The 13,612-nt window shown below is 36.9% G+C and overlaps 1 protein-coding gene across 3 annotated transcripts in view; it reads right to left on the bottom strand.

Annotated features, from left to right (window-relative positions):
* The window catches only part of PTPRK (protein tyrosine phosphatase receptor type K), a 759,288-nt gene that overhangs the window by 569,796 nt on the left and 175,880 nt on the right, over positions 1 to 13,612 (bottom strand). For all 3 annotated transcript variants that reach the window (XM_069077441.1, XM_069077439.1, XM_069077440.1), the window contains exon 2: positions 7,356 to 7,478. In XM_069077441.1, coding sequence (XP_068933542.1) covers positions 7,356 to 7,478 — 123 coding nt within the window. The remainder of the gene's footprint in view (positions 1 to 7,355; positions 7,479 to 13,612) is intronic.

Raw genomic sequence — 13,612 nt, 5'->3', positions numbered from 1 at the left:
CTCTCTCTCTCTCTCTCTCTCTCTCTCTCTCTCTCTCTCTCTCTCTCGGAATTTCTGGCCCCTGGCAATTCTCTCTCTCTCTCTGCCTCCATAATGCTGCTCCCAAAAGTTCTTCTGGCCTCTCTCTATCCACAGCACCAGCTCCTGCCAGTTCAGACCCCTCTCTTCATGTCAACAAGTCCATCCCACAAGTAGGATTCATAAGCTCTGGGTTTTAACACTTAAACGGAAAACCAAGCCAAAACAAGGGGAACTTTAAATTCCATTACCATTATAACACTTTAAGAGGGATATTGATCAACTGGACAAAGTTGAAGGATGGTAAAAGAGGTGGTAAATAACATTGACTTCATTTTATATAACAATTAGTTAGAGAAACTAGGGATGTTTCACTTTGAGAAGAGAAAGATCAGAGAAGGTATGTCAGTTATACTCAAGTATTTGAAAGGCTATTATGTGGAAAAAAGGATTTTATCTCTTTAACCCAAGAAATTTAACCTAAGACCTAGAATCAATGTGAAGAAATGGCAGAGGCAGATTTGTAAAGTTTAATATTGGGGAAATTTGGGGTATCTAGGTGGCTCCATGGATTGAGAAATGGCCCTGAAGTCAGGAGGACCTGAGTTCAAATCCAGTCTCAGACACTTGACAGTTACTGTGTGACCCTGGGCAAGTCAATTAAACCCACTGCCTCATTTATGTATATGTTTGGGGGACTATATATGAGAAATTTACCCAATATATAACTATGTATGTGAAATATATATATGAAATTAACCATTATGTGTGTATGTGTGAAATTTACCCAATAATTATAATTATTTAAAACTACAAATGACTGCTTAGAGATAGGCAGTCATTGATTTTCTAAAACCAAAAGTTAAACGACCAGTTGTTACATGTATTGTCGTAAAGAATTTTTTCAGGCCTGAGTTGAACTGGACAGCCCTTGATGTCCCTCCTAATTCTGAGATGCTATGATCCTGTGAGAAAGATTTTTCTATGTAAAAGGAACAGCTTGTATAAAATTCAAGGAAGTAGAATATCTAAAAGTATAGTGTGACTATAGTATGACAGTGAGGAATCTAGCTAGAAATGTCACTAGAACCAGATTGTGAAGATCTCCATAGATGTCAGGCTAAAGAAATTGTATTTTATTCTAAAGCTAATAGGATTTTGAGCAGGCAAAAAGCATAGTCATTTACACATTGGAAAGATTATTTTGGAACCTGTTTTTAAGGTCAGAATAGAGAAACAGTCCAAACAAATGAGGGCCTGAATAAGAATGGTGGTAACATGACTAGAGATAATTACAGAGATGCAAGAAATAACCAATGAGTCTGCATTTCCAGGACTTGGTATCTAACTGGATAAAAGGGACAAAGTAAAGAGAAGAGGCAAAGATGAGTGAGGTTTTAAGAATAGGTGTCTGAGGGATTCAATTAACAGAAACACAGGAAAAAAGGGCTTCAACTTGGAAAATACTGACCTCGGCATGAAATCAAAAAGTATGTGCCAAGCATTGTACTAAGCACTGAGGATAGAAAGAAATGTAAAAACATGGTCCTTAACCTCAAGGAGTTCACCTTCCAATGGAGAAGACAATATCATAACTATATACATGCAAGATATAGAAATATCTATCTATATATGAAGATATCTACCTATCTATATCTACAGATATATACATGTGTGTGTACATCTATACATATATACACATATATAGTAAACAGGAGATAATTTCAGAGGGAGGTATGAGCATTGATGGGACCAGACAATCGATAATATAATTATTATAAGTTGCCATTTGTACATGCTTTTCTGATTTAAAAATTAAAATTATAGGATCATGAATTAGGAGATAGAAAGGACTTTAGAGGTGAGATAGTATTACCTTAAAGTTTAAAAACGGAGACTAGGAAATGTTAAGAGAACTTGCCACAGGTCACACAGTATCTTAAACAGGATATAAACCCATATTTTCCTGACTCCAAATTTAGTTTCCTATCTTATCCTGTCTAGTCTGACCACAGTGTAATGAGGTAAGTAAACTACATAGATTTTCAGATCCAGAAGACAACTTAAAGATTATAAAATCTAATACCTCATCTGCTTCCCCCCATTCAATTTTTATTGCAATGCAAATGGTAAACTAGACCACTGGTGCTGAATACTAGTCAACAAATGAGAGTGTAAAGCTATCTAATCTCCCAGAGATGCAGATCAATGGGTCTAAGGAAGGCTATGGATCCCACAAGTCCCTCCCTGGAGCCTGAGGCTTTATCCTTTGCTATTAATTAGAGATTTGCTAGAAGTGGGAAAGATCAGATAGAACCAAAAAGGTCCCCAATGAAGGGAGTTGGGGCATGCAAATGGCTAGGTTTGCTAATATTCAATATACAAATTAGGGCATAAAATGGACACACCTAAACATTCCAATATGGACAAACAACAGCTTCCAGACCCAGGGGTTCTTGCAAACACAAGAGAAAAAGATTTCAATGTCATGTGGCTCAGGCTCAGTAGAACAGTTACAAGGAAGGCTAGCCTAATCATATTGTAGAAAATAGCAAGAAGATCAGCAAAGGTCATGAGGAAGTTTGAGCTCAGAAGTCTGTTCCTCTGCTCCTATACAGATGTGGAGAAAGGATTGCTATGAACAGACACTCTCCACATACGAACTTCAGGCATAAGGGGAAGAAGGGAAAAAGTAGGAGTAGGAAACAGATTAATTCTGGAGATACAGTATTGAGGACAAGTAAGAAAAGATTTGGGTGGGTAGGGAACAATCTTTGAGTTAACGAGGCTTCTAGGCTCCCAGGGTTTATGTAGGGCTTTGGAGAGGGACAATGTAACAAGACATACTAAGGGAAATTCAAATGACTCAAAAAAGTAAGTACTGTATCTTTCTAACCCAACAGTCCTATACGATATTCTCTGAGACATCTCATCTGTGGCTTCTGTTCAAAAGCCCAGGATGACAACATGTCTAGAATGTTCTTTCATTTCGCCTCTCCCACCTCAGCTCAAGTCATCCTCCTAAGTGAGGCTTTTCCACTTTACTTTTCCTTAGAAATAGATAGTATTAAACTTGAAAATATTTATCTGCATGTGGAGTTTTTCTTTGGTAGAGAAAAAGTTGCAGGAGGGGAGAAGAACTATATTCATTTTTGCTTTTTTCTTGGTAGCCTCAGCTCTCAGGATATCATCTGGTACACAATAAACATTTAATAAATGCTTACTGAAAGGAATCTTCTGTCACAATTTCATATCTGTGGCTCATTCTTGCTACCCCATGAAATAATCAGCATTTCACAATTTATTCAATAAAAAAAAAAAACAAAAGGTTCTGCTTTATACAAGCAGACACTATAACAAGTGTTATAGTTTTAAGTCATCTATAGCCTGGTAAAATTTACATCTAAATATCTACATTCTAGAGTTAACATCAAAGGACAGTGATGAGTCAACATAATAAAGGTAGGATAAAAGAAATCAGGTGGCAGATGGGAAAGAATTGTTTTCAAAAAAAAAGTTAAAATGTTCTCCTTTTTAACAGAAGTTATATTAGGTAAAAAATAAAATGGCCATGACCTTTTATCTTCCTCTGCATGATTAATTACTTAATGTCCTATTAATTGAAAGATGTAGCAGAATTTCAAGCACTTTCATTTTCTCAGCATATCATCCTATCTAGGAACCACAAATTAAGTTGTTCATCAAAGGTGAGTCACCAAGGTCATCTGAGCCAGTCAGGACCTCTTCAGTTATTCATTACCTAACTTCAGTAGTAATTAACAATGGCAACATTTCCACAAATCAACATCTTTCTGATTATTCTCTGATGATGAACAGTCAAAATGTGTGCTTGTTCCAACCCTCTCCCCCTTTTTAATTTTGTCCTAATACTTCAAGCTAAATATACCAGAGAAAAGAGGGATGCTGAAAAAATTGCAAAGGTTTTTCTAATTAAAATATAACAGCAAAACATGGTTAAGTATCATTGAAGGAGAGAAACAAACCTATGTAAAGAATAAGTCTACTGACAATGTAGGAATAAAATTTAGAAAACAAAGGATCTTAGTACCACAGTGAAATTCTTTTCCTTTGCAAAGGAAAGATGGCTCAATCTAGCTTCAGCAACCATTACCTACCTACTCATCCATGGCAAATAACAGTTAGAAAAGAACAGACAATTCACTCATCTTATTGTCAGCTTTACCACCACAGGGAAAAAATTGGTAAAGTAATTCTGTGAAAGTTGACCTCTTTTCTGTGCTTATTTACAAGGTGGGACTAAAGAGGAAACATTTTTAAATTTCCACTTCAGGTTTTACTTGTTTGGTATTTTTGGTTTGCTTTGTTGATTTATTGGGGCATGGGAAGTAATCCTCAGAATCAATCTTAAGTGACTTATCTTTCACCAAATTTGACTATTTTCTTTTTAACTAGACCTGTCATTGAAGATCTGGACCTTATTTGAAACTTACAGTTTTAAAAAGATTCCAGAGGCACTGAAATATTACAAATAAGTTTATATTCCAAGCTATTGTTAGCACTGGCTGCCATCTCTATTTTCAAAGAGCTCAAGAGTCTATTGACTAAAATCTTCTCTAAGTTCTTTAGGTCTGTTTATTGTAGCAACTGATTGATAGAGAATAAGCTTTCTTAGAAAATGATAAGGATCAATCAGCAAACAATGGCAGGTACTATGCTGGGCACTGGACATGCAAAAGCAAAAATGAAGCAAACCATCCCTCTCCTCAAAGAATTTACACAACAGGCTGTGTTTTATGTCTATTCTTTTGTCATTTCCCATTTCTTGGCATCAAGATTTTAAGTGAAAACTTGTTTATTTTACTACACATAATTAATACAATTGTGTTATTTCTCCTAGTTTGATATCTTACTTTGATATTTGCCTCAGTTAAGTCAATGATCTACTTGAACACATACAAATGAGGTAGAAATAACACCAATGTGGATAAACAATTATTTCTTGTATATTTAGATATAATCAGTTTTATTTTTTGTGGTATTATTTGGTGTTTGCTGTTTCTAAAGCCTTCTTATTCTCTTTTTTTAAAGATATCTATGGTACTGTACATGTGGCTTCTGTGTGGTCAACAAGCTTCAACTCACTTTTGTTTCTTATTCTTCTGCCATATTTTCTAAGATTTTTCATAATCCTCCTCTCTGCCCACTTTTATATTTATTTGAAGTCACCAATACAAACAGTGGTTTAATTTGTAGACTTTTAAGTTCAATAGGACACATACCCTGCAACATATTTTGAGGCATACATTGCAGTAATATTGAATATGTGATCTTTGTTGGTATATTTCTTTTGAGCTCTACAATCTGAAAACTGTCAGGTTGTTCCTGCATTTTCAAATATGGTGTTTTCTGTTGCCTTTGGACTAAAAAAAAACACTAACTCTGCCAAATCCTTTGTTTACTTTTCTGAAGAAAACCTGAACGCCATCTTTCCTTTTATTTCCAACTTCCTGGCTTCATTCATAGTGAGAATGTCAAGACAGAAGTGATTTCTTTCTTCAAGTAGCATTCTGATAGTTCAATAATTCAGATTTCATATATAGTTTAAAAACTGTGTGACTTTTCTGCCACTCTACCACCACCATTATAGAAGCAGAAATATCTACTCTATCTATAGGATAGAGTAGATATTGTGTTTTATCTTATTTCATGAACTGTCATGGCCAAAAAATTCATCACCAAGGAGTCGGTCAGCCTACTGGTAAGGAATCTTTCCATACTCAGCCTAGGTTGTTCTCACAAGAGACACAGTCTCTAACTGGGCATATATGAAAAAAAGCCTTTCTAATAGGGTTCACCCTCCCAGAGCTCAACTGGCACAGCCTTTGAGAATCTAGGATCATCACAACACAATGAGGCGTTGGAGTAGGAGAGGGGAGAATATGGAACAGGAGAGAGGAAAGAATATTTCTATGTCTAGGAATTTTCTCAAGGTCAAAATGCTAGTTAATATCAGAGCTGAGACAAAAAAAAACACAGCAGGATTTTTTTTTTTACTGTAAGTACAATATTGTTTTTATTATATCATAAATATCCTATCCAAAGCTTAGGGGTTTTTTTTATACCAAAATAACTATACTTGGCAAAGTAAGGATATAGAGGCAGAAGGGATTTCAGCCAGAAATCTTTTTTTCCCTTTTGCCTAAGCTCCTTCTAGATTTACATTGTTATATAACTGACAAAGGTTCCTTTTCACATCAAATCTAACATTAAATAATTCAGGCTGCATAATGTAGTTGGAAAATGCACCAAGGGACTAAATTGCAAGCCTGATCAACTCAGTACCATTACTAGTTCTGCCGATATCAATGTTTTCTTTATTTAAATATAATATGAATAATATTATCCCTTACATTTCCCCCAAGAGATGGTGCCAGTTAGCAAGCATTTATTGGCCACTCATAAAGTATATAATAATATTTGAGCCTTGTGAAGATAAAGCAAAAGGTATATCAAACATTAAAGCTTCCACAGGGAATACCAAATACAAATCACATTATCACTAGAAATAAATGGATATGACTCTTAAAAAAAAAATTGCCCAAAGAACACATCGAACCACATATTTCTGTGTTGTTTAAAAACTTTGAGAGATATAGTTTCTAGGTAATTAATCATTTTATTAATAATGCTAGCATGCTATTAATAAAAGAGGTCAGTAGCACTCTCAAAGGCCAAAGGCCATTCATGGCAGTGGGCTCACAGTTTATATGCCCATGGAAGAGTGGGTGTTTCTGAGTGTGGCAATCAACTCTTATTGGTTAACAATTAATGAGAGAATGAGGGTCTTGAGTTAAGTGACTGAGTACCCAAATCTTGGTAAAAAATTTATCAATTTCCGTATCACCTCTCTGACCAAAAGGGAGAATCCACATTTTCCCAGACCTGTCTGAGGAAACACAATGAGCAGGAATCTACCCATTCCCCTAAACTTAGAATTTCTTTTACTGCCATTGATTAGATCTTAGCCAGACTAAGTCTTTGCCCAAGATTTCCCAGAGCAGTTGATTTCTGGATAAAGAAATAGAAAAAGCAGGGTGGCCAGGTGGCTCAGAGAGTAAGACCACAGGCTCAGTGTCGGGATGACCTGAGGATGGAATCCCAGGCTCAGACACTTAGCACCCACCCAGAAATAACTGGCCATGAAACCCTGAGCAAGTTAACCCCAATTTCTTTAAAAAAAAAAAAAAGAAATAGAAAAAGGGAAAAACCTTTTTCCTAATTCAATAATTAGTTAACATGAGAGAACTGATCATTTCTCTCATTTTCAAATATGATATTACCACAATAGTTCTTACCTTGAGGCATCTCAGGAGGCAAATAATGAGGCTCTTGAGAACTAACATGAACCCATTCAAAATCATCATATAGGTCTTGATGGTAATCACAAGCTCCAGGACCGTCATCAAAAGTACAGCCCCCTAGAGGAAATAAGAGAGAAGCCTTTGGTTAATTTCCAGAAAAATTAAATGAAATTTTCAAATATTTTAGAAGGGCTAGTAAGAATATTGCATATATTTTCAAAGTAGCTTGTTAAACAATTCACAACTTCATCTCTTCACTCTCCTAAGTATCCCAACTATCAATGGGCTCTTCAAATTTCTCTACTCTATACAAGTAAATTCCCTCCAATATTGCATTCCCCTAGTAGAAGTAACTAGACTGAGCTGCTAAAGTCAAGATATAAGTTTGGAATGATTACCCAAAATGATGTCATTTCATTAAGAAAGGCAAAATAATGTTAATTTATACATCAAAAGGGAAGGAGAGAAAATAAGTCTGATGCCATTCAGTTCTATTTAAGTGAAACAGTATTTCAATTACTACCAAATAGTTCTAATTTCCTGACCTTAACCCAGTCCAAACAGAAATTCACAAGATGGCATATAAACAAGGGATGGGTTTACTTTATTTCATACTGTATTATTATTGGTTTAGAGGGCAAAATAATCTTGTAATTAAGATTAACCTCCATATGATTTGGGTTTCTCCTATATTTCTATACCTGGTCTCTTGAAAACAAGTATATTTTTTTCCCATAACACAAGTCAAGTGTACATTTGTTTTTAATTTGTGAGGCAGTTGAAGAGAATAAATTCTGCTTTTTTGTTTTGTTTTGGGTTTTTTGATGGATTTTTTTTAGAAGCATATTCCACAGTTAGCTTGATCAAACCATGAAAATAAGTACTGGCCCATATGCCTAGCATTTTAGGAAGCAGGTAGAACTACTACAATCAATGAACCTAATGGAAAAAAATAAATATATTAATTCCTTTCAAGTAATTTGCTGATTATGTTTCTTCTTTTGAGGAGGACTAAGTGTATAGCCTTGAGTTAGCTTACTTTTCAGGAAACAAAAGGATAGGGATTGATTTCGTGACCTAAAAAGAAATAGGAGTCACTTCTGCCCCACATGCTGAGGATTAATTCCATTCAGTACCATTTTGACAATTATGAAAATGTAAACATGATATGCTATTTCATGGGCAGAAATGTCAGTGCCACTGGCTAAGTCTCTAAGTAAGGTGTGGAAGAGGTATTTGCTGATGAGTGCTTTTGTTTAAAATGCAATCTATAGATAGCTTGTGTGTCCTAAAGATTTGCCCTTAAAATTCTTGTCCTTAAGGGGAAAAATATTTAATTAAAATAGATAAAATTTATAAAGCACTATGAAACTCATACTCGTATACAATGGAAAAGTTGTTTTTTTTCCCCCCCCACAAAAATTTAGTTTGTTGTCAGGGTTCTAAAATGACTTACAGCTTTGCAAAATATGCCTTCTGGGCACCCATTATCATTTTTAATGGTTTAAGTGCCCTCAGTATATAAATTTAAACTACTAGTGGTTCCTACATTGACTCATTTGGAAGACAAATGGCTTTAATTGCCTTCCTTCAGATTCAGTGTTAATTTTAGACATCAGGCATCTGATTAGCAACAACAACCAGGAGAGTCAGTGCAAAATAAATGGGTCAGTCCTGGCTATTTGTTGAACTGGGGGAAACACAGCAAACCTGTAAAATCCACCCATGAAAATAGGACAACTGCTTACTTACCTGGGGAAACTATTTCAGGTAGAAAAGAGATAGATTTCTCTGATTTCATAATAAACTATCAGGAATGGTGATCAAGTAAAGAATTCCAGTTAATCAAACACAATACTTAATAAATAATTAATTCTAAGAAGATTATTAACTTCCAAAGACTTAAAATGCAATAAAGTATAATTAAGACAAATATACTGAAGATAATTTTATTCATTTTTTCATCTCCTTTTTTCTTCTAATAGTACAGTAAACACATTAAGATTCTATCATGCTTCCCAGTCTAACTTCTTAACTTCAAGCGTCCATCTGTAACATGCAGAAGTTCCAGGTAACAGAGTTCCAGTTGGCAAAATGTTCGATAACTGCTCATTCTGTCTTTTTTTATATCCCCTAAGCAACATGATGTTGGCAAACAGCATGTGTAGAAAATTGGTATTTTTGTACTTATCCACAAGGTTAAAATCTTGAACTTAGGGGTAGGACTTTTTTAAGCTAACAAAAAAGACTATGAACCTATTCTAATTTCTACAATATTCCTATAATGCTGAAATTTCCTTGCCCAAGAAAAATTAACTAGAACTGTATTGCTTTTTATGTTTCTCAAAATACCCGTGTAAGGTACAGAGACCCCCAAAATCCCCTACGCCCCAAAAAATTAAAAGTCAGAGCTGTCTTGAGAAAAGAACAGGATGTTTAATTCCGTTTTCCTGGGAAGAGGGCGTCCCTTCCACCAGTATGAACCAGCAGAATGAGGAATGTTACAGAAGACTGAACAAGAATATATACCCTAACACAGTCAACCCCCCTCCCACTGCTGTCCCTTCTCCCATTGGCTAGGAGAAGGGCTTACAATCTGAGCAATGATAAGGAACAAGGAAATAGGGGATAGCCAATCCAAAAGTATCTATCCTTATATAGCAAATGCCAAAGTGAAGAAGGGGGAAGAGCACTAAGAGATTCCTAAAATTCCTGGAGGACTTAAGGCTGATTGACAGCAAGGGAAGAGAGGAAGGGTCCCTAGGTTGTGTAATTTCTTAGGAAATCCAGGACTCAGGTCTGTCCAGTCTAACAAAATCTGTCTCTGGTTTCAGTCTCTCTCCTCATTCTTAGGAGTCTTCACAGAAGGTTCAGAGAGAGAGTGTACCCCACTCATACCTAATGCTTCAAAAATAAAGAAAGGAATACATTCACCTTATCATTATGCTATTACCCAATATGACCATGAAATGACTGGGTCACTACTTGATTTATGGCATAAAATAATAATGATGAGAGGTGGTTAGGTGGCACAGGGAATAGAGCACTGACCCAGAGTCAGGAGGACCTCAGTTCAAATCCAGCCTCAGACACTTAACACTTACTAGCTGTTTGATCTTGGGAAAGTCACTTAACCCCAACTGCCCTGCCTTCCCCCTTGCAAAAAAGCATAATGATGATGATGATGATGATAACTGAAATTGCTCTCTCCAAGTAATCTCTTGACTGCTACAACACATGGCCTTTTCTCCTTCATGCTTTTTATATCTCTGCCACATCTAACATGGTTGACCATTCCTTCTCTCACAGATAAACACACCTCCCTTGGAATCTCCTGATTCTCTGACTGCATAGGATCAGAGATTGAAAGTTGGAAGAGACTAACTTAGGGGCTAGTTAGTCCAACCTGCTCATTTTTGGTAGGCCCAGAAAGATTATTATTTGCCCAAGGTCATACATGTTACAGGTGGCAGGCATGGGGCTTGAATGCAGCAGCATCCCTAAGCACAAATACAATGCTCTTTCCACTGAACTAAACATTGCTTCCTCTGTATGAACTCTCTGGTCTCCCTTGTTGGACTGGATCATCATCCTGTCTAGTCCCCTAAATGTATGTGGTTCACCCTAGGACCCTGTCATTTTCTCTCTCTACCATTTTTCCTTGTGATCTCATCAGTTCTTCTGATTTCAGTTATCTCTACATAAATGACTCCCACAAACACTTTATTAGCCCTAATGTTTCTCTTCTATATGTCCACTGTATCTATTCTTAACTTCAGTCTCATAGCACCACTAAGTCCTTCCTTTTTGGATATCTCCAAAAGAATGTCTATAGCCTTCTCAAAACAGATGTCTGAAATAGAACTAATTAACTTCACTGTTTCCCTCTAAATTTACCCCCCCCCAAAAGTTTCCTGTTTCATTGAATATGAAATTATTTTTCCATTATCCTTCCAGTTACCCAAGTTCTAAACATTATTGTCATCCTTGATCATTTTCTCTCAATACAATCAGTTGCCACATCTTGTTAATTTTTCATAAAATCTCACTTTTATTCTATTTCACCTATTTGGCCACCACGATATTTCAGGCCTTTAGTACCTCTTACCTGGACTATCTCAACAACCTACTAAATGATTTCACTATCTTGAATCTCTCTCCTACCCAATTCATTTATCACACAACTGCCGAAATAATTTTCCAAAGTGTACATAAGACCACATTGGCCCCCTTATCAAAAAAGCTTCAATAGTTCCCTATTTTCCTATAGGTTAAATCCTCAGATTAAGGTTTCCTAGAAGAAAATTCAAATTCATATTTCTCTGAAATTGAAGAGAGAGCACTATGCAGTATCTGGAAATAGCTAATGAGGTGAATTCACTTCATAAGATACATATGCCTCATTTGGAATTATCTTCACAAATCACAAGATCATAGATTTAGGACTGTGGTGAGGTATGGGCTCTGGGAGCCCCCTCAAGCTCTCCTTGAGTCCTTGAGGTACAGGCTCTGGGAACCTCCCTTAAAACTCTTGATTGAATCATCCCATTTGGTGAGGCAAGTCTGTTAGTAGAATTCCCACCCTCTGTTACTAGACTTCCTACCCTATCCATCCACCCTAGAACTGGCCTAGTCCACCATTGTTTGTGGTCTCCAGAGACTTCCCACCCTTAATCACTCACTGACCTGATTAATTCCTCCTGAAGACCCTCCCCAAACTCCTCCTCTAGACCACCCCTAGATTCCTCCCACATGGGGTCTTATAGACCCCATCTCACACCATGTGGAGGGAGAGCTCCATAGAGGAGTGAGAGCACCATGGAATGATCTAGCAAAGACTTACTCTGTGTCTAATGCAAGTGAACTTTTAATAAATTTTGCTTTTCTTTGGCTGAGAAGACTTGAGTCGAATTCATTCAGTAGGACCCAGTGTGTTGGTACTTTGAGATTTCCAGAGCAACCTTAACACTGACATGAAACACTGGTAATATCGAGTTCTTCTCCAGCAGGGACTGGAAGATACCTAAGCCTCTCTTTCCCTAGTACCTCGGAAGTGCAGTTGTTTAGTTTTGTTTTGTTTTGTGTAAGGTTTTTTGTTTTTGTTTTTGATTTTTTGGAATCTAGGGGTGGTCTAGAGAAGGAGTTTGGGGAGGGTCTTCAGGAGGAGTTAATCAGGTCAGTGAGTGATTAAGGGTGGGAAGTACCTGGAGGCTACAGATAATGGTGGGCTAGGCCAGTTTGGGTGGGAAGTAGATGAACAATGGAGGGCTAGGCTAGACAGAGTGAGTCTGAGCTAGATAATTCTCCAGTGCTCTCACACTTCATGGAGGCAAGATTGGGTCTTATATATAGAAAGGTTGTGGGAGGATTTTAGGGATGGTCTAGGGAAGGAGTTTGGGGAGGGCCTTCAGGAGGAGTCAAATGAGGTCAGACTCCAGGGATGAGAGATTTAGGGTGGCAGGTAGCTGGAGGCTACCTGAACATAAAGACAATGGAGAGTTTTGGAGGATCAAGGGTGGGAGCTAGCTGGACACAGGAGGGCTAGGCTAGTAGGCTAGTAACAGAGGTTTGGGGGGAACCACAATGAAAGGCTTATGGCCTCAGGCAAATCAAAAGGGAAGATTCAATCAGAGTTCAAGGGTGTTCCCAGAACCTGTACCTCATGGACCACATCTTCACCAGTCATATGTGGGGGTCAAAGGAGGCGATAAATTCCCTCCTAAGTTCTAAGATGTTATGGATTGATCTTTAGTTTTATAGCAGTGGTCTAATTAAAGAAACTTATGGCTCATTATTTTGAGGAAATGGATAATATAGAAATGTTTTGCTTGATTTCAAATGTATAATTGATATCATATTGCTTGCCCTCTCAATCCCTCTCATTTGAAGGAATAAGAGAATTATGAAAGCAAATTTTTTTTAAAAGATGTAAAAAATAAATAAATGGAAAGAGTTTCAAAAGAAAAAAATGCCTCTGAAAAGGTATTTCAAAGACTGCTAATTCCATGGTGCTAATTGATCAACTGAAGAAACAAATCCATCTCTACAAATGTATGCCCTCCACTATGATGAAGCATATAAAATACACTGCAAGTCTTTCACCTAGAAATCAAATGCCAATCTGGCTTGTACCACCAGTTCTTATTTAAGTTCCTAAACTGCTCACTCAAAAGGACAGGCGCAGAGGAGGAGATGCTGTGGGCCTGAGATGTGGACTGCCAGAGCATCTGGCACTTTGAAAAACAGAGCCT

This window comes from Petaurus breviceps, unplaced genomic scaffold (genome assembly GCF_028583685.1).
Source record: "Petaurus breviceps papuanus isolate PSGF00001 unplaced genomic scaffold, PetGlider_PUasm1.0 90977, whole genome shotgun sequence".
Lineage (NCBI taxonomy): Eukaryota > Metazoa > Chordata > Mammalia > Diprotodontia > Petauridae > Petaurus > Petaurus breviceps.
Note: the sequence above shows the minus strand (reverse complement) of the source record. Positions and strands in the feature narration are given on the sequence as shown.